At 38.7% G+C, this 21575-nt stretch overlaps 1 protein-coding gene across 3 annotated transcripts in view; it reads left to right on the plus strand.

The window, feature by feature from the left end:
* BCKDHB (branched chain keto acid dehydrogenase E1 subunit beta) overlaps window positions 1-17904 on the plus strand; it is a 219265-nt gene extending 201361 nt beyond the window's left edge. For 2 of the 3 annotated variants that reach the window (XM_002916298.4, XM_034647944.1), the window contains 2 exons: window positions 15674-15822; window positions 17610-17904. In XM_002916298.4, coding sequence (XP_002916344.3) covers window positions 15674-15814 — 141 coding nt within the window. In that variant the 3' untranslated portion in view covers window positions 15815-15822; window positions 17610-17904. The remainder of the gene's footprint in view (window positions 1-15673; window positions 15823-17609) is intronic. The other variant, XM_019796469.2, reaches the window with a different exon arrangement.
* The last annotated feature ends 3671 nt before the right edge of the window (window positions 17905-21575 follow it).

Genomic DNA, 21575 nt, shown 5'->3' on the forward strand with positions numbered 1-21575 from the left:
TTCCTTGAGGAGATGCCCCTGCCTTTTAACCCCAGGAAACTCTTCTTATGCATTTCATCATCAAAGAAGATTTTGTCCAACTTCTGGGTTTTTGTTACAAATGAAAGAGTGTTTCCCCCACCCTCTCTGCACTTCTTATTCAAGAGATTCTGAGACTTCTCTTTGATGATGTCTTTCCCACCCATTTTGTTAATGGTGATAAGATAATTTTCACCAAAATGGCCACCTCTCCTGTACTTTTGATCACCTTACTGTGGAGTTAGCCCCCTTCAGTGTTTATTCTTAAACCAAAGCATTTTGTGACCTCTTAAGGTCTTTGGGGTTTCTTTTGTTATCTTCCCTTTGTCTTTGTTTGTTTGTTTGGCTTTGCCTCTGTGGCCATCTATATTTTATTATTTTTTTATTTTTTATTTATTTTATTTTTTTTTGCCATTCGATTGTCAAAACGGTCACCTGCCAACCTTGAGTCTAAGCTTTGTCAAGAGTTCAGGGCTGAAGTTCTCTTTGTTCACAATCTGTTGACTTCTGTTTTCAGTATTGAAGGGCAAATGACTCTTAAGCCCTTGCCTATCTCCCTGGCTGAAAGATGTAAAGATAAGTGAAAACTGGAATTTTCCAAGTAAACCTCTACTGAGTGAGTACCCGCTGTGTGCCAACATTGTGTGCTAGGATGCCTTCTATTAAAGGGATCCAGGAAGGGCATTTACTCTTTCAGTGACTGGAGTTCGATTTCCCTTATTATCATGCTGATCAATGTACCCTGGCAGGCAGTGAGAATGATTAAGAAAAGCTAGAGCCACACTGTCTTGTCACTTACCTAGTTGATACCAGAATCAAGACAAGGACCCAAGTCTTCGACTTTGCAGTACAGTGTTAGTCCGAAAACCAAAGAAGTTGAGATGTTTTGTCATTCCTTTTCACTCAAGAGAACATTTTTTCACAAAACAAAAAGCTACTGGGAATTAAACTTTCTAAGAGATTCCAAATAATAATTCCAAAGAATAGAATTTTCAAGTAATCAGAATTTTTATAAATCAGAATTAAGGTAAATGCTGAGCAAAAACAAATATACCCTTCTCAACGTTGTATAACTGGGCACCTGGAACACTTTCTAATTATATTTTGCCTTCCTTTTTATATTACCTCACAACCACCCCAGGTTGCTAGGTAGCAACATTAGTATGGGACCAGCTCAGAATTTGCTATATTGTAATCAGCTTTGGTGACAGGAGAGCCAGAAAGGACATGAATGGGGGTAGAAGGTTTTTCTCTACTGCCCCTACATTGAACACATGAAAATCTGTTTCTCTCGGCGGTGGATTGATTCCAAATCCTTGCCAAAGGAACAATAAATAACATTTATAAAAATATGACCTTCATGTATGTTGCTAGAACGTTTTGAGCCTTTTTCTCTATAATATATAACCATTAAAAAAACCACTGAGAGAGATGGAGAGATAAGAAATAGGGGGAGGAAGTCAGTAGTGTGAGTAAATGGAACTAGATATGGTAGTAAATCTATTGAATTACTAGAAGAGAAAAAGTATTTGAATATTAGCCAAGAAGGGATTCCAGTTAGCCACAAAGTATAGTAAAGAACTTCCAGTTCTAAAATGCCCTGTTTTTATTTTCCCCAGAAGTGGGCATTTCAGTGTTGATCCTTAGAAAGTTCTCTACTTGACGAAGTGATAATTTCCCCCCAATTACAACCCCAAAATGATCTGTTTATCTTGTGTGCTTTGACTTACTGCCTCATCCCTGTGTTGTTTTGGGTCTCATTATCGGCAACTCCAGCCTTCATCTCTGATGATATTTCTGATTTCCTACAAGTGAACTCCAAGTTCACCTGGAGAATCTTGTAAATCTCTGTAGCTTCTCTTGTACGTACTCAGTAAAATATAGATGTGTGAAATATCAACACCATATGTTACCGTCTTCCTGCCAGGGCTGGTCTGTTGGCCACCTGGCCATCTGGTTGCCCACCCCCCTCCGTCCCCACCTTGTTTCTCCTTCCGTGTGCAGTCTCCCCCTCTTCCTGTGGTACAGTCCCACCAGCTTTTTCTCTCCATCTCTGGATCCCACCAGGCTCTTCTCTGCCTCTGGGCCTTGGTACTTACTGTGTGACCTGGCAGGCATTCTACCTGGTTCGTGGCAGAGCTGGTTATTCATGGTTTTCAAATGCCCACCTCCTCAGAAAACCCCTTCCTGAGCCCTCTGGGTAACTTGGAGCTCTAGCTCCCTGTTATTACCTAGTGAAGACCCCTGCACGCTTCCTTTCTAGCATGTCCTCACACCTGTTCCCCCACTAGAATATAAAACTCTGAAGGGAGGGACATAATAGGCTCTGAAATATTTGACAAATGATTGAACATGTGGATTTTAAAATCAACGTCAAGGTCCTGAAGGCCTCCTGGAAAAGGGCATTTGAGCTGACTTTGTAAAGGGGACTATGTGAAGATAGCAAGGTATAGAAAAATCCGAGAGTTGGAGAAGAGAGAGACAGGTTTGTGTAAAGGCAGCGTTCTAAAATGGTAAGCTTCGGAGTGGAGGTGGGCCTGTGCATGTCTGTACTGGGCTGGGAGGGAAATAGGGATAAATAAAGAATAAGCTTTGGGGAGCCAGGAAAAGCTTTTAATGAGGCGAGGGCACGATCACAATAAATAGTGTGGCGTCTGGTAGATGAGTAAGGCGGTGTTCAATAATTGCTAAGGAGTGAAAATGTCCACACCCCAGTTTCTGTCTTGTTGATTTTTTTTGCCTCATCAGTGACTAAGCTCATTAATGCCCCGGAGTGAAACAGCGTAAGTAGAAACTAGAACCGTTTGATTAGCAGAGATCTACTGAGGCCTACCCTGCGTCAGGCACCGCACCTCCGCAACGGAGCTGCACGAAGCGGTGGTTTGCAGGGTTGGTCTTTGCACACGGAAAGTGAGGCACAGCTGAAAAGACTTCGCTCTTGATACTTGAATCAGTGAAGACAGAGCTGGCAACCACATATCTCCTTAAATAGGAGGGAGATGTTATTTCATTGAATCAGCGTAATCAACTTATTTATTACCCTGCACGGGAATAATTACGTATCGGGAAATAATCACAGATAAGAACTACAGCCATTCCGATGTGTGTTGCTTTTAAGAAACTCCAAGAGCTGGGTGGAAGCATATGTTCTTCTCATGTCAGTTTTGCTTCCGATATGTCATTTGCTCCCTGGAGACTGATTTTTTCTTCTGCCTGGACCTCTGCACATAACCCGTTCCAGCTGTAACATCCTTAGACTGTTTACATCACCCGCTTTACCTTGTTTTGTGGCTGAACTGGGACACAATGGCTGATTTCCCTGTGTTTGCATTTATTGACAAAGCTGAGTTCCACTGAAACCGTTTGGGCAGCAAACATAGCGTTTGTTTTGCACAAAAAGTGGTATATTTCAGTCTTGAATCTAATTCCTATCGTTATAGCCACAGAAAAGGAAACCGTTTTTTAAACAGAACATCAGTGTTCTGAGCTGTTGCTTATTGATAGGGAGAGGGTAGTTGCCATAGCAATCTGACAGCCTCTGGAGGGAATGCGGTCACGGCCTTAAGCATCCGGCAACCCACCCAGTTTGGAGAGCCCCTCTGAAAAGAATTTCCTTCCTTGGAAATTATTTGAGTTACTGAAATAAAAATCGTTCAATTTCTGTAACTCAGATATGCCCACAGGTTTGTGTTGCACACTTACTGACTGTCATTAAAAGAAAAGCATTTATAATAAATACAGCATTTGTGATTTTCTTCAGGAGAGAGGCTACTTAAATATGTTGCATGTCCGTTTTTCCATAAACACGTTCTCAAATGCACGAGGCCACTTGGACTTTTTCTCACGTGAGGAATAGAGCTTGAAAACCAATTCAACAAGATGTTGATGGAATGTTATTTATCACCGTTTGGGGTTTTCAGAGTTTCAGTGAGTATTCGTAGGTGGAAGAAACTCTCATGACATACAGAAATCTGTTTAAGTTGTGCTGGGCGAAAATACTCATATATAATTCTCGTCTAACAGTCACATAAACCTGCGATCGGTGGTTCTGAATCCGAAATTGCTCGCAGGGCAGGTTGATGTGTGAACACTGTATTTACAGGACCAAGACCGCACATTTGCTCTGCAGCTGTGTTTAATGGTTATCAGTTTGGCGCGCAGCATGATTGTTTTGGAGGGAGAAGAGACACTTCAGATCCCTTTTGGCAATTCTGAAGTAACTGAAATACCTACTGCTGAAGTGAATCATACAAACTTAATTCGATTTGCTACATAATTAGCATTTGAGGAAACCTAAGGAAAATCCTTGTGGGTTGGTGATTTGTTATGTCAGACATAGGAGCACGCTCATTCGGGGCCTGGGAATTGAAAACGATGAAATGTTAATGCATCATAACCCAGCTATATTAAATACATATATAATTTTTTTAATTGAGCTTTTAAATGCGATGTTTTCTCAGGGATGTCTGAAGTTCTACTAGGACCTATCTGTTTGTGTGCATGGGGACGGACCCGTCCGCACACAGCCGTGCCCATTTGGTGGCACTTCTGTGTGTGCAACTAGTTTTACACCTATAATGAGAGCCCACAGCTATTTAATAAACACCCCAGTGCCAGCTGTGGAGCCTGTGCCAATAACCACTAATTGAAGCCAGTGAGTACAGTCTGAGACAGGGAGACCCCATACTGCACTTAAATTTACATTTTAATTTCAGATTAACTTAATTGCAGTGTCTTATCTGTTGTCTGTAGTTTTAATTGCAAAAAAAAAAAAAGAATTTAATTTTATTCTCCAAAGACATTTCTTTAAATACTTCAGGAATTTTCTTCTGTAGTTTTAGAGCTCTACAAAGTGAGTTAGCCGTGGAGAATAGCTATAAAATATTTACTGCAAGGAGAGGATTAAATTTCATATTCTAATATAAGTTAAGGCTAGGATAAAACTTGTAACCCATGTTTATTTGAAATATTTTCCTACTCTATCAAAAAGCTGTCACATTCTTATCAAATTACTTAGCTACTTAAGTTAAATCTAGATTTTCCCGTAGATAAGGAAATGAAAGGAAGCAAGTTTCATTTCCTGGTGAAGCAGTGAGTTGATTTTCTTGACTCTTAACGGTAGAAGCAACTTTAAACTTACAGCCCACCATTGGTTGAGCATCCAGTCTTTTCTCAGAATTCAAAATCATCTTCAGAACTCAAAGTGGCAGTTTATGCCCTGCACTCATCCAAGCTCATAGTAGAAACAAGTTCCATTCATGTCCTTCCTTCCCCTCATTTTCCCATCTTCTCCCCAACAAGCATCTAAAAGAAACCAAACCTATAACTCCGAGCTGAACCTACTGTAACTCTGGAGAGCCATCTCTTCCCTAATGACCATCGCCCCCAAAGACACTGAACTGCTAAGCCTTTTATTAAAAAGTATTCATTGATCGGACTTGCATCCACAAGTAGGCAATTCTACCAGTTTCTCTTTCACAGGGTAACCATAGGACTGAATACAAATTTTGCCCTGTATCTGAGCAGTACTCTCTTGCCCACCCAAGAGTAAGCAGGCGAGCTGGGTCACGTCCAACAGGAGCGTGCGCACCTGCACCATCTTGGCCACCTCACTCAACCTCTGCCAGCCTCTGTTCGCGCATCACCACTCCACAGAGTGGCTGAAAGGATTGAGACTATATAAACAATTGTACTTGTTTGTTATTAAGTAAGAACGTCTCTTTGTTTACTATGTAGTTAACGTCTGGCTGTTCTCTGTATGCGTGTACAGATCCCTTTTTCTGAAGTAATAGGCATGCAGACAAATACATTTCTTTTCTGGTAGGCCTCCGTGATGTTTCCCAGGATATTCACCAGGATTTGTTGATTACACAGAATCATTTGTTTGTGCCCGTGTGTACTTATGCCCATCCTTGTCTGTGGTATGTGACCAATAGGGAGACTCCTGTGATCTCTGGCGGGGGGCGGGGGTGGGAAATCCATGCTGTGTGTTTTAGCCTGATTCCTAATTGAGGGACCTGATTGAATTTTTGTAGAGTTCATCCTCAAATAAGTAGATAAAAAATAGTAAGTAAATGCTTTGGTCCATCTAAATAAACTGTGTGAACATCACCCTTTTATAGAAAATACATAAATTTAGTTCATCTAAAAACAGTACCTTTGGCATTTTTAATATTATATTTTTGCACTTAACTATAAAAGTATCCAGAACCAAGTCCTGGTTACTAACCACCTTTCACTAGTGTATCTATGGTTTTATCAGGCTGATTAGGAGTTTGTCCACGGTGAGTGTGCAATATAGACTTTGTGAGAATTACGTTCATCTTATCAGCACACATATTTACCCAATTATGGGCATTAAAAAGGAGGCACATGTATTTTTCCTCTAATTCTGAAATATCTCTTGATTCTGGAAATTCTGAAAATGTGCATATGCAAATACATAGACATTTAATCTGAAAAGCTTCTTTGTAAGAAATATTAACCAACTTTAAAGGTAGAAACATAGGTATGTAAATGCAGCAAAGAGAAAAATATATTTTGGGTTCTGCATTATATTTTAATTGGATGCAGATAATAATTACAAGTGCTAGGTTTGTTGAATGAAGAGTTAAACTCCTTGTATTAGTAGAAGTCATGTGCATGTAAATAATGAGAGCACTAACAAGCCTTTTCTTACTTAGGTCAGAGATCCCTGCCAAAAACTTGTTTGCTTGTTAATTTGTTCAATTATTGAATTTTGGGAGTGCTGCTACTTCTGGGATCCAATTAACAAATTGTTGACTGCATCTCCCTGATAATTGATGATAGCCTTAGAACATTTATTTCTGCTGTGCTTTTCTTAGTAAAATTGTAGTGATCTAGTGACCAGAATTAAATTGCTGAAAAACAACTAGGTTTGATTTATTCATTCAGCAAAACCAAGCTTAAAGGCTATGTTGCTATGACACCCAAGATTAACTTTAAAAAAAAAAAAGTGTTTAATTTCAGTAGAAACATTGACATGTCTCTTTTGGCATTATGTAGATAAAATAAAGTTGATCTTTTCCCTTGCCCTTGCCTTTTTTTTACATTTAGCAAGTTGCTTTAACGTTTAAACATAAAGTAAACGTAAAACTAGAAATTTGACATATTTAAAGAGAAGGAAAAAGCAGTAACAAAAACCAAATTTTATATTGTAACAAGAGATCATTCGTACAATAGCAGATATTTTAACCATCATTTCTTTATCCGGCTTCTCAAACTTTTTAGAAAGATGGTGCCAGATAGGGAGAAATCACTTTATTCTAGTAGTTTCGTTTTGTGACCAGCCTTGAAACTTAAAATCAGGTTGCAGAATGGGGACAGTGACAAATCTTAATAGAAATTTTCCTAGTGCACGTTCAGTTTCCCAAATTCTAAAAGAATATATTTTCTGTGTCACGAGACAAAAGAATCCTCAGGTGGCTTCAGCCAGGATTGATTTCTGCCTTCTGAGCACCATTTGGTGGTATGAGAATGCTATAGGATTAATTGTATGGAAAAAAAAAAAACAATCAGAAAAACTGCGTGCTTTGTCCGATCATGGAAAGTTGCTTAAAAGGAGTATTTGAAGTTTCCTGCTGCCAAACAAAGCAAGAATCCTACCTGACAGAGAGTAGTTTGTTCACGAGATGACCCCAGTGCAGCACATCGCTTATGTTTATCATTATGCACCCGCATTCTCAGGAAATTCCACTTTCCAACTTTGCTGCTGCCGATGCTTGCTTCTATAGGGAAGAATTCTGAACTATAAAATTTGAGAAGCTTCAGCGTCTGTGGAAATTTGAGAGCATTGCCTCCCCCCCCACACCCTCTATTGAATATAAGTTATTTTAACAAAAGCATTGTAGCCACAGTACGTTGCAAATGTCAGTATTTGCCCACGGATGTCCGAAAAGAACTTTAACTTTAGCTTTTGAACTTTGAAAGCCTCAGGACGTCTTTGGAGACTGAGGGCTGCAAACAAACACGATGTTTGTGGGCAGGGGGACTGAAGGGAGAAAGGACTTTCTTAGCTGCTGCTTCTAACCGTGCCTTTCAGGTGAAGGAGGCGCGGCAGCTGCGGGTCTCAGCTCAAGACCACGTCTGGGGGAAGCTGGAAAGCGGAACCAAACTTTGACAGGTTTTACCTGGAAAACCAAAGTGGTTTGGATGGGGTGCGACTTTTACCTTTGCGGCTGCTAATTTAGTTTTTATGAAAAGTGAAATGAGTTAATATTTATAAAGTAGTTAGCACAGTCCCTGGGCCATAATGAACACTACGTATTTTCTTAAAAAGTGATCTGGGATAACATTATAAATTATAGAAATGAGTTATCACTTACTTTCACTTATTTCTGATTTTAAAACAGTGAAAGTTACAAAACCATCATTCTGAGAGAAAAAATCCCTAGTATGTAATAAGTCGTTGATTTGAATGTTACATTTTGATTTTAAAATTTGTTCTACTTAAGTTTCTACAGTGAATCTATTGAGATTCATAGATAATTTTATATTAACATGTTTATATTCTAACACCGCTATAGAATTTGAGCCATGAATCATTTCTGTGCATGTTTTAATATACTCCAACTTTGTTTAAGGTAGCTAGACTGTATCTGGGGAAGCCCATTTAGTTCAGAAGTAATATTCCTAACTTCAGAACATTAGCTTCCATTTTAAAAATGGAATTTGAATTTAAATGAAAATCCTAATTTAGAATTCAGTTCCATTCTTTAGCTAAAGAAATCGTAGAAAACAAAAATTGTACCAGATTGCCAGTAATTTGCATTAAAGAGGAAGAAATGGAATTTTTGTTTTAAAAGTCCTCAGATACTGAAGACATTTCAGTGAAGTTAAATAAGAGATCTCAGCTTTTAATTTCGTCAAGATTATGATTTTACATAGAAGCTTTGCTGAAATAGCTGGGCTTGACTGTAGTGTTTTAGGTGTTACAGAAAAACGGATAAAATGATATCCTTCGTGTACTGTTTCACTTAGTTACACTGGTTCCACTGTATTTTCAAAGTGAGAGACTTCATATCAACAAGTGTTTGTTGAATGCATGTCCTGTGCAGAGGGTATCAGAAAAATAAAATAAGCATAGTTTAGATGTCTGAGGGCAGATTATGGACTGTGCTATCTGAAGAATTAATTTCATAGGTCTGTGCTATGTGGAAACTTGGTACAGCCTAATACTCTTCTAAGCTAAGTTTTAAAAACATGATAACATACTATTTAAACCATTAGCTGCAATGAAAAATAATATTTTAGATTGGTAAGAGTTGTATTTATTTAATTCAGTAATGAAATTAATTTGGAGCTGCTGGCATAGTGCCCTCACAGGTTTCTGTGACTCATTTGCTAAGAAAGTGTGATTCAAGACACCAGAATCATTTTTTCTCATCTGCAAAAGCTCATGTTTTGGCTATGGGCAAGTTTTTATGGCAGATTTAAAACAAATTTAAAACAAATATTATCTGATTGCATTGGGAAGCTGGGGGATGTCTAGCCTTACATAGATAAGACTGTTCAGCCTATAATCAAAATAGAAGTCTCTAAGTTCATTGACTTTATTGCTATCAAGTTTGCATCATTTGGTATATTGGTTTTTTTTCATATTTTTAGACTCTAACTCTTGAACGGCTCATTATGACTTTTAGATGACTAATTGAACCTAGAAGCAAAATCTCTGTTGTTTTATCATTAATTTAATAAATTAACTAAATTAGGACTCAGTGGTTTTGGAATTTAGGTTTAAAACTGAGCACATCCACAAATTATTTAAAGCTGTTTCTTAATTTTTTTTCTCCAAGAGAAGAAATGATAACTCTCTGACCTCTGTGTCTTGTTCGGTGCTCATTACATTTATAGCTTAATTTACCCCCACCCTATTCCCTCTTGGAAACAAAGTATATTCTCATAGTTTAAATGAGTTATTGGTGGCATAATAATGATTATGTGATGTGGAACTTTTTGTTTACAAAATAATTTAAAAATTAATTTTCCTAGCTGTTACTTTGAAATTAAGTCGTGAACTGATGTTTCTCCTTATTCCAAAGAGGAATGTAAAATTTTGATTTATCAGGTAATCCCATAGGCAATGTTTGCCTATTTCAACTTGTGATTTGTTTCTCATTACAGCACCCTGGTTTTCTGACTTTCCATTGAATGTTTAGAAAAATTAGTTTTTCAGGAAAATTTCATCTATAAAAAGTAGGAGCATATATAAAAGACAAGGTGTTCTTATCTCCGTTTAAACTTTTCTTCACAACTTTCCAACTCACAATAATATGCGGTCTTACACAATAGGCTGTCTCCAACTTTCTGTCATTAGAACTCAATAAAAATGTTTCCAAAATTGTTCCTAGAAAGAAATCTGAGCCTGGGATTGCCTTGAATTAAAAAACAAAGACCAAATGATTGATGTAAAAATAACTTAAATGATACTGAGTGGTCTTTTCTTGACCCTATTTTTCAAAGTGTCTATGCCTTGTTTACCTTCAACTATATTGGGTTCTTTTACTTGTAACCATCCAGTAGCTGAATGACAGCCTAATTTGCTATAATAGCGTTGCTTGGAAATTATGTGCTTTTGGGGGAGGGGAGGTAGAATATTTTTAACCTTTTCCAGAGCTCTTGACTTCCTCATCTAGCCACACAATGTCTATTGGTCCAGCCCCCAGAACTGGCAATTCGTGTCCAGGCTCCCTGATTGCCACCAGGGGGCAGCACCGGACCCTCCCTTTCCCTGAGGCCAGCATGCAGCCTGGCTCCTCATAACCTCAGTGATTCCCATCCTCCTTCCTCATACAGTGCTTACTTATTTTTGGTATTTCCTTACATTTTTTAAGGCTTAGTAAGTCTCCAACAAAGGGTAGCCATTCAGGCACAGTGCTATTAGGGATATTACTTCTCAGTGTTGACTGTTCTGTGTACCAGAATCTTTTCTTCATTGATGATTTGATCTGTAATTTCAAACACCTTGCATTTCTTATAACTTGAAAAATCTCAAGACAGGAGCGAAAACCTAGCAATTCTTGAGCGCTATGCCAAGCTTGAAACCAGGTCCTCTTCGTACGCTCCTGTACAATCTGGAGAGGCAAGGAGGCCTCTAGTAACAGTAGAGTTGCAAGACAATAGGGTAATGTAATAGAATTTTTCATACCTCTCAATTGCTGTTAAGTAAACCAAGGCTCGGAGAAGTTAAATCATGGGAAATCAAAGATTCCCTTCGAATAGAATTCCAGATTCCATGCTGTGTCAATTATAGTCTATTGCTTTGCCAAAAAACAATGAAAAGATTTGTGGAGAGTGACTGAAGGCATGGTGAGGAGTGCCTTTCAGTGCTATAACTCCTGTGATGGGGGAATTTGTGCTCGATGTACTTAAACTCTAATGGGGAGATGCGGTTAAGTGCTGAGAGATACTGAATGATCTACCTCACAGATTTGTGAGATGATTAAACGAGATAAAGTATAATTCATTACATACCATTCTGCTACATCCTAAGTACTGATTACTATTATTAACATGTTTTAGAAAGAAAACTCTCATAATGACAAAAAAGATATTCAGAAGTAAATTTCGAATACCACATACTAGAATTTCACAAAACAGTCTTTTGGAAGGAATATCTGTTTCTCCTTAAGCGCCTGACTATGTGACAGCACACGCCACAGCAAAACATGTGCAGGCAGTAACGGGTGATGGCGTGAGGGTTCCTTTAAACCTGTCTTTCACCGGATCCATGGTGAAACTTTGGACCGTGAATAGCTGGAGAGAAGCTCTTGTGGCACCTGTCTGGGTTCTCTTCTGCTGTCCCTGGTTACATATTAGACTATAATCTGCTTTGGAACCTCACCTTCACATCTGTAACGGTTCCCTGTGGTCTGAGCCGGTCCACATATAAACTCTCCAAGGACAGAGACCAGAAACTGGTCTCCCCCACGGTAGCCCCTGTGCCAGCCATGGACCTGTAATCCCCACAACCCTGTGGGTGAGGTCATTATTTCTTCCCGATTTTATGTGGATTACTATTTCTGAATCAAAGATCATCAGAGTTTTTAAAGTATGAGTGTGCTTATGCAGTCAATGGAAAAGAAGACTATAATTGATCAAGTTGGTCTTGGAAATTCAGGGCACATGGTTACTATAGTCAATAGTGTCATAATACGGTATAAAATAGAGATAGATACTTTCTGGAGGATTAATCTAGTACATTGATCTACAAGTCTGCCAATGAGATTCAAATATGTGTGTGTGTGCGTGTGTGTGTGTGTAGCTTCTGTATGAAAAAAAACAGGCTGAACAAGGTTGCCCTGTTTTGATGGTTGCCCAAAGAAACATATAGCCACACATGGATTATTTGTGTATGAACCAGTCCAGTAGGAAGTCACTCTGTGCAGCTGCTTGACCCAAACATTTTTTTTCCAATCTCTTTAAAAGAAGTTTTAACACAAGTCCGTGGAAAGGAATAACTTAAGTCTCTTTAATAATACTTCAGTTAGCAAAGCATTAAAATGTCAGACTGTTTCAGTTGGTCAGGGCATATCCTTATAAAACTGAATCATAGTACTCTGTTATGTATCTTTCTATTATCTTCCATGATTTTTAAAATTTAAATTCAATTAGACAACATATAGTACATCATTAGTTTCTTCCATGATTTTAAAAATATATTTTATATTATTTATATAAAGTACTTCAAAATCTTTTCATTCCACTTAAAGTGCAATAATTGTTTCCAAATTAAGGAAATGCTACATATAAAGTTATAAAACTAACATAAAATAGTAACCTTTATTCACACAAGAAGGTGAGTCTTTACTCTTTTACGTCAGTGTCATTTAATTACAAAAGTAATCCTGTTCATAAATACTCAAACATATACATATAAAGTACTGAAGGAGAGTCCTTTCTCACCTCTTTGCTACTCCTGGCCTCAGAGGGTGACCACTGGTTATAGCTCCAGTGTGACTTTTCAGACTGTTTTCTATGCCCACGCAAACACACAGGTGTATCTTGTAAAGTGACTGTAACATTCTCGAGGAACTGGGAGCACTGCTGTGTGGAAAAAAAAGTTTGATGATGTTAGTTGTTATGTTGACAAGAGTCATTTTCACAAACATTGGCAGATCGTTTTCTTGTAGCCCCAGCTTTCCAAGTTTGAAGGAGTACTATTTTATAACTGGTGTAAAGTCAAGGCATTTAGTGAAATGGTTTACCTTTGATTTTCTGTACTTTGTAGTTTGACCATGGATAGTTTATGAAGATGGAAAAACAGCCAGTGACAACTAAAGTAATAAAACGGAGTTAATCCTATGTCAACAATTTGAAACCCTTTAAAATTACTTGTTGCAGTCAAGAAACAATCCACCAATCTGTCATATATATATATATATATATGTATTTTTTTAAGCTTATTAGTAGGGAATTTCGTAGGTGGCTCTTTAAACCTTATGTGTCTAGTGTTCTCAAGTTGTTAATGAAGATTTCCTGTTGTGAGGAAAAACCAGCATTTATTTGGTGTTTGACACTATAAATCACAGTGGTTATGGGGGCGGAGGGAGGTCCGTAATGGCCAGTTGGATCTCTTTGATGCTAATTTGTCCTGTTCCCAGGCCCGTTCTGCCCTGATATGCTTGTCACTTGAAGAGATATGCACAGAGTATAGGTAGTGAGCACCAGGATTCCTTCATGTAAAAATTTCTGCTCAAACGAAAATTTCAGAATACTACAGCAGCCAAACTGGGGGAACAGCCCAAGTGTCCATCAACTGATGAATGGATAAAGAAGATGTGAGATGTATACACACACACACACACACACACACACACACACACACACACACGATGGAATACTACTCAGCCATGGAGGGAATGACATCTTGCCATTTGCAACAACGTGGATGGAGCTTGAGAGATTTATGCTAAGTGAAATAGAGAAAGAAAGATATGATATGATTTTACTCTTATGTAGAAATTAAGAAACAAAATAAATGAGCAAAGAGACAAAAAAAGAGAGAGAGGCAAATCAAGAAACAGACTCTTAACTATAGAGAACACACTGATGGTTACCGGGGGAGGTGGGGGCGGGGTGGGTGAGATAGGTGAAGGGGGTTAAGGAGTGCACCTGTCGTGATGAGCGCCGGGTGATGTAAGGCGGTGTGGAATCACTGTACTGTGCACCTGAAATGAATATCATACTGGATGTTAACTGGAATTTAAATAAAAACTTAAAATAAAGCATCGTATTAAGCAAATTAAAATAAAATAAAATACGGTTAAATAAAATATGTAAGGAAAGGTGGATCTCAAATCCTTTGTAAAGTAAGGTAATATAGAAAGAAGATGCATAAAAAACCTAAAGTTGTGTGGGTTGTTTGTTTGTTTGTTTTTAGTACAGTTGACACACAGTGTTGCAGGTGTACGACTTAGTGATTTGACAAGTTTTTACATTGCGCTGTTTCAGTGCGGGCGTAGCTACCGTCTGTCCCATTACATCGCTATGACAGTATCATTGACTGGGTTCCTGGTGCTCTGCTTTTTCTTCCCATGACTGAACTCATTCCATAACTGGAATGTTATGTGTAATGTAATGTCTGTGTCTCGCTCTCCCTGTCACCCATTTTGCCCAGCCCCCCACCCTCCTCCCTGCTGGCAACCATCAGCAAAAACCTAAGATTTTATTTGAGGTGATAGTTGTGAAGGATAACAATATCATTTTCATAGGAACAGTTTAATCACATATCTCTCGTTAGATTTTTTTTAACTCTCTAAAAATTTGATTTTCAAGTTTGAATTTGTCACCAGAATAATTTTTTTTCTCAAGATAATTCCTTATAGGATTCCTCAAATGTGGTTGGGATTTTACACTTTTGAACCTGACCTCTAGCCTCATGGAGTTCGTTGTCTCTCAGGAGAGACAGATAATTGGGCAACTACAGTGGATCTTGCTGAGTTCAGTACTGTGAGAGCTCAGGGCAGGGACCCCTCTGTCAGTGGTGTGGGGTTGGGGAAGTGCCACCAGGGAAGGCTTCCCAGCAGAGGTGACTCCTAACATGATATCTGAGAGATGTGCACACATCAATCAGGCAAAGAGCGATGGGCTTGGGCTGGGAATTGGCCGGGGACCCATCAGCATCTACAAAAGCCTGGCCATGAGAGAATCCAGAACATGGTTAAGTAACTGCTGGAAGTTCAGTCTGACTGTAGAGTAATTAGAAACATTTATTATGATAGTAATACATGTCCATTGTATATAAAATTTGAAAAATACAGGAAACAAGAGAACACATATGCCACCACTAATTTCAAGCTGCAGAGTTTCCTGTGAACATTTTCTTACGATTTTGTCATGCCTTACATTTGTATTTATAGGACGACACGTTTGGTATACTCCCAGTGAGGCTTAAACCAGAACTATGTATAGAGGCATAAATGCATGCATGTATGAGGACATTTTAAATAAAATTGGGGTCATGCCAAACATGCCGTGTGTTACTTTATTTTTTAACCTTCTTTTTTACATTACAATATACTTACTTATTTTAATGCCCTTGGATAGAATTACATTTTAAGTGGAAATGTTTCATGTCTGTCTGTGAATAAAGAGAAATATTCTTGAAGTGAACTATTCTTATTCTTCTCCACAGGAAGAATGTTTCCTGAACCTGGAGGCTCCTATATCAAGAGTATGTGGTTATGACACACCGTTTCCTCACATTTTCGAGCCGTTCTACATCCCAGACAAATGGAAGTGCTACGATGCCCTTCGAAAAATGATCAACTACTGACCATGTTGGTAAGTCAGCCCTGCGTTTGGACAAAGCTAGCATATGTCACTCACGTGACCGTGCCACTAACCAACAGCCACGGTCATCTGTGTGTTGGCAGTTTCCAGAACAAAATGTGGATTGCAGAAAAAAAGTTGAAATTGAAATTGCAGAAAAAAAAAGAAAAGTGGTATATTTACACTTAACAGAAACACATCAGCTGTATGTTTATCTGATACCTATGAAACAGATGCGTGCATATATTAACATTGAGCAATCAGTGAAGACGGAGATGCTCTATGCCATTGATTGCAGATATATCTTACTCCACTCTTCCAACTTTACCCTCATTTCTGTATAATTTTATCAGTCATTTGAATCGTTCATGAATAGGGTTAATTTCTGTTATTAAAAAATGGTCTTTTGAGCACCATTGGTTTGGACTACAGTGAATTCAAATTATATGATGATCCATAACATGAAATTTGCCTTTATATTATCTAAAAATAGGTTTGTTGAGCAGGAAACCTATTTATTATGTCTAGGGAAGTTTTTACTTAAAAGAAAAATCCAGCACCACCACCATTTCCAGAATCCTTTTTGGCAAGTGAATGTTTTAAGTTGTGGGTAATAAATGACATTTATTTATAATGATTCTCTATGCTTATCTGCCTCTTCAGCAGTGTTATTCTAGCAAAAAATAAATATCATTAAAACCTGTTTAGTTTTCAGGTTTTATTTTTTTTTAATTTTAATTTTTATTTATTTTTTTAAAAGATTTTATTTATTTATTTGACAGAGACAGAGACAGCCAGCAAGAGAGGGAACACAAGCAGGGGGAGTGGGAGAGGAAGAGGCAGGCTCCCAGCAGAGCAGGGAGCCCAGTGCAGGGCTCGATCCCGGGACCCTGGGATCATGCCCTGAGCCGAAGGCAGATGCTTAACGACTGAGCCACCCAGGAACCCCAGTTTTCAGGTTTTAATATAGAAAGAAGTTGCCATCGCTGACATACTGCTATAGTTTATCTTGGCATTTTTCAAATGCATAGATAGAATTAAATTTTACATTTAATATTTTAATATTAACATGTGATATTTACATTTTAATATCTAGGATTGTCTTAAAAAATAGTAATAATAATACATTTTGAAGAACTGCCATCTTTCAAAGAAAAAGGGAGAATAGGCTTTGTGTAATAACATAAGCCCATACTTTTTAAAGATAAAAAATACTGTAATTCTTGAATTCTGTGTCTGAGGAGTAAACCTAACCCATCTAAAACCAGAGAGATACCTTTAAATTTGTACAGATAGAGAAAATAATGCACCCCCGATCTGCCACTATGACCCCCACATGTTTTGCAGTTCTGTTTTGAGAATGTCACAGATGTAAGCTTGGGCCGTTAGTCCACATAGCCTTGGTGTTCTCGCAGCCACACTGAGGGAGATCCTGTGTATCTGGTGTCCTCTTACCGTCTGTGAAAGCAACTGGGTTCTACAGCAAGTCACAGTTAGGACTAGTTAGAGCAATACCATCTCTTTTGACCATCTTGTTCCTTCGTGGACTTTCCCTAATGGAGAATCAAGGTAATAATAATGTGTGGCCATAGAGTTTAGGTGCTGGTTTAAATTTGGATATATATTTCTTTTTAAACATAAAAAATATTTAAACCTATTGAAAACATGATAAAAGAAGGATAGTTTTTCTATCCTTCAAGCTAAAGATGGCATTAAGGAAAAGAGTCATGCAATTGAGAAATCTGTATTTAATTCATGGTGGCTAGAATGTCTATAACTGTTATTGATTTCTTTTACAGAGAAACTGGAAGATTGTGACTAGATATGGAAATATTTTTCTGAAAATTCTTTTTATTTCCTCAGACTTGTCTCTTCTTGAAAATAGAGTTTTTATGAACTGAACCACCTTGGATATTGGCTGAAAATTTTTAATGAGTTATTGTATTGTGTTTACACATATGAATTGATGATTTCCGTGAAGAGCGTCTCAGATTAACTTTTTAAAATGCTTCTCTTGGTAGTGTTATAACTCCATGTAATTACGTCTGTAAATGTTGGGCGTGGGGTAGTGTTCAATAAAGCACAGACTGTCCTCAGGTTGTGTGTCTTTTTTTTTCACTAAGTAAAAGAGCTTTCATCAGAGTAATAGATTAACTTGTTAATTAAATCTGAATGAAAGTGAAATGCTTAGAAATCCTGATTTGCGGCTTCATTATATTTAGTATAGTTCTTTATGGCTAAGATGGTTTATGTTGATGAAACTTCTGGGATATTTTTCCTGGTTCTTCCCTCTTGTCTCAATAAGATGCACTGATGGGGGCGCCTGGGTGGCTCAGCCGGTTAAGTGCCCGCCTTCGGCTCAGGTCATGATCCCAGGGTGCTGGGATTGAGGGCTGGGATCCAGTCCCAGGTCAGGCTCCGTGCTCAGTGGGGAGTCTGCTTCTCCCTCTCCTCCTTGCTCGTGTTCTCTCTCGCTATCTCGGTCTCTCTCTCTCAAATAAATAAAACATTAAAAAAAAAAAAAGATGCACTGAGGGACATGCTCACTTTTTCTCCGGAGCATGGTGGGGCAGGATGGTCCTTGCCGCCTCTCTTCCTGATTTTGGCAGTTGGACAGCATGAGCCTGTCTTTTGTTATAAAATTGCCAAGCTATTGCTACAGCTGTATTGTTTTGGGTGTTTTTTTTTGCCACGATGTTGCAAAGCAAGTATCTTCTTCCGTGTCCTTTCTATTATTCGTAGATTAAAAGAAAAACAACGTTAGCAGCATCAAAAGGCCCTGGCAGGGCACCTGGGTGGCTCAGTAGGTTAGGCGCCTGTCTTCAGTCGTGATCCCAGAATCCTGGGATCGCGTTCCACGTCGGGCTCCCTGCTCCAGGGGGAGTCCGCTTCTCCCACTGCCCCTCCTCCCATTCATTCTCTGAATCTCTCTCTCTCTCAAATAAATAAAATCTTAAAAAAAAAAAAAGGCCCTGACAAGAGGAAGCCTCTGTGTTGGGGACCTTGCCAGGGCCCCATTTCTTCTGTCTCTTCTGCCCTTCATTGTAGTTTGAGACAGGCCTGAGCAGCCTCAGGAATCCCTTTGCAGGACATCTCATCTCTGGGGGCCTGGCCCTTGCAGGTGGTGCTAGCTGGTCTGCCACCCCTTCTATCGATTCCAGAAGAGTTTGTTCTCACCAGTTCCAGCAGAAAGATCCATCTCCCTACAAATCAGAGAAATGGGGTCAGAGAGTGTTTTCCTTTCTCTGTAGAGACCAAATTGATATTTTCTTATGATTACAAATGTTTATTTTACTTTAAAACTACAACTTAAAAAGTTGCGTTCTATTTCTTTTTCTCAGATATTTGGAAGATACAAAAATCTACAGTAATATTTGTAGATTGCCAGAAACTTGGAGGTAAAATAAATGCACTTTATCACAGATTCTGTATAACAATTGGCTGAAATAAAGAACCAGCACACTTGTTAGGGTAAAAATAAAGCCCTGTCCTTGGTTTAATTTTTTTATTTTATTTTATTATTATATTATGTTAGACACCATACAGTACATCCCCGGATTCCAATGCAAAGTTTGATGCATCATTAGTTGTGTATAACACCCAGTGCACCATGCAATATGTGCCCTCCTTACTACCCATCACCGGTCTATCCCATTCCCCTACCCCCCTCCCCTCAAGTCTTCAGTTTGCTTCTCATAGTCCATAGTCTCTCATGTTTCATTCCCCCTTCTGATTACCCCCCCTTTCTTTATCCCTTTCTTCCCCTACTGTTCATCCTAGTTCTTATGTTCCATAGATGAGAGAAACCATATGATACTTGTCTTTCTCTGCTTGACTTATTTCACTTAGCATTATCTCCTCCAGTGCCGTCCATGTTGCAGCAAATGTTGAGAATTCGTTCTTTCTGATAGCTGAGTAATATTCCATTGTATATATGGACCACAGCTTCTTAATCCAGTCATCTGTTGAAGGGCATCTCGGCTCCTTCCATGATTTGGCTATTGTGGACAATGCAGCTATGAACATTGGGGTGCATATGGCCCTTCTCTTTACTACGTCTGTATCTTTGGGGTAAACACCCAGTAGTGCAATGGCTGGGTCATAGGGTAGTTCAATTTTTAACTTTTTAAGGGACCTCCACACTGTTTTCCAGAGTGGCTGTACCAACTTGCATTCCCACCAACAATGTAGGAGGGATCCCCTTTCTCCACATCCTCTCCAACAATTGTTGTTTCTTGCCTTGTCTATCTTTGCCATTCTAACTGGCGTAAGGTGGTATCTCAGTGTGGTTTTGATTTGAATTTCCCTGATGGCTAATGATTTTGAACATTTTTTCATGTGTCTGTTAGCCATTTGTATGTCTTCATTGGAAAAGTGTCTGTTCATATCTTCTGCCCATTTTATGATTTGTTTATTTGTTTCTCGTGTATTGAGTTTGAGAAGTTCTTTGTAGATCTTGGATACCAGTCCTTTATCTGTGGTGTCCTTTGCAAATATATTCTCCCATTCCGTGGGCTGTCTCTTAGTTTTTTTGACTGTTTCCTTGGCTGTGCAGAAGCTCTTTATCCTGATAAAGTCCCATAAGTTCATTTTATCTTTTATTTCTCTTGCCTTTGGAGATGTGTCGTGAAAAAGGTTGCTCTGGCCGATGTCATAGAAGTTGTTGCCTATGTTCTCCTCTAGAATTTTGATGGATTCCTGTCTCACATTGAGGTCTTTCATCCATTTGGAGTTTATTTTTGTGTATGGTGTGAGAGAGTGGTCAAGTTTCATTCTTTTGCATGTAGCTGTCCAATTTTCCCAGCACCATTTATTGAAGAGACTGTCTTTTTTCCACCGGATGTTTTTTCCTGCTTTATCAAAGATTAGTTGCCCAAAGAGCCGAGGGTCCATTTCTGGGTTCTCTATTCTGTTCCATTGGTCGATGTGTCTGTTTTTGTGCCAGTACCATGCTGTCTTTGTGATCACAGCTTTGTAGTACAGCTCGAAATCCGGCATTGTGATGCCCCCAGCTTTGTTTTTCCTTTTCAACAGTTCCTTGGAGATTCGGGGCCTTTTCTGGTTCCATACAAATTTAAGGACTATTTGTTCCAGTTCTTTGAAAAATGTCCTCGGTATTTTGATCGGGATAGCATTGAAAGTGTAGATTGCTCTGGGTAGTATGGACATTTTAACTATGTTAATTCTTCCAATCCATGAGCATGGAATATTTTTCCATCTTTTTATGTCTTCCTCAATATCTTTCAAAAGTGATCTATAGTTTCTAGGATATAGGTCCTTTACGTCTCTGGTTAAGTTAATTCCAAGGTAACGCATGGTTTTTGGTGTTATTGTAAATGGGATGGATTCCCTAATTTCTCTTTCTTCAGTCTCGTTATTCGTGTATAGAAATGCAACTGATTTCTGGGCATTGATTTTGTATCCTGCCACCTTACTGAATTGTTCTATAACTTCTAATAGTTTGGGAGTGGATTCCTTTGGGTTTTCCATATAGAGTATCATGTCATCTGCAAAGAGAGACAGTTTGACTTCTTCTTTGCCGATTTGGATACCTTTGATCCCTTTTTGTCTTCTGATTGCTGTTGCAAGGACTTCTAGTACTATGTTGAATAATAGTGGCGAGAGTGGGCATCCTTGTCGTGTTCCTGATCTTAAGGGAAAGGCTTCCAGCTTTTCCCCATTGAGAATAATGCTTGCAGTAGGCTTTTCATAGATGGCTTTTATGAGATTGAGAAATGTACCCTCTATTCCTACACTCTGAAGGG

The sequence above is a fragment of the Ailuropoda melanoleuca genome, chromosome 19 (genome assembly GCF_002007445.2).
Source record: "Ailuropoda melanoleuca isolate Jingjing chromosome 19, ASM200744v2, whole genome shotgun sequence".
NCBI classification, from domain to species: Eukaryota; Metazoa; Chordata; class Mammalia; order Carnivora; family Ursidae; genus Ailuropoda; species Ailuropoda melanoleuca.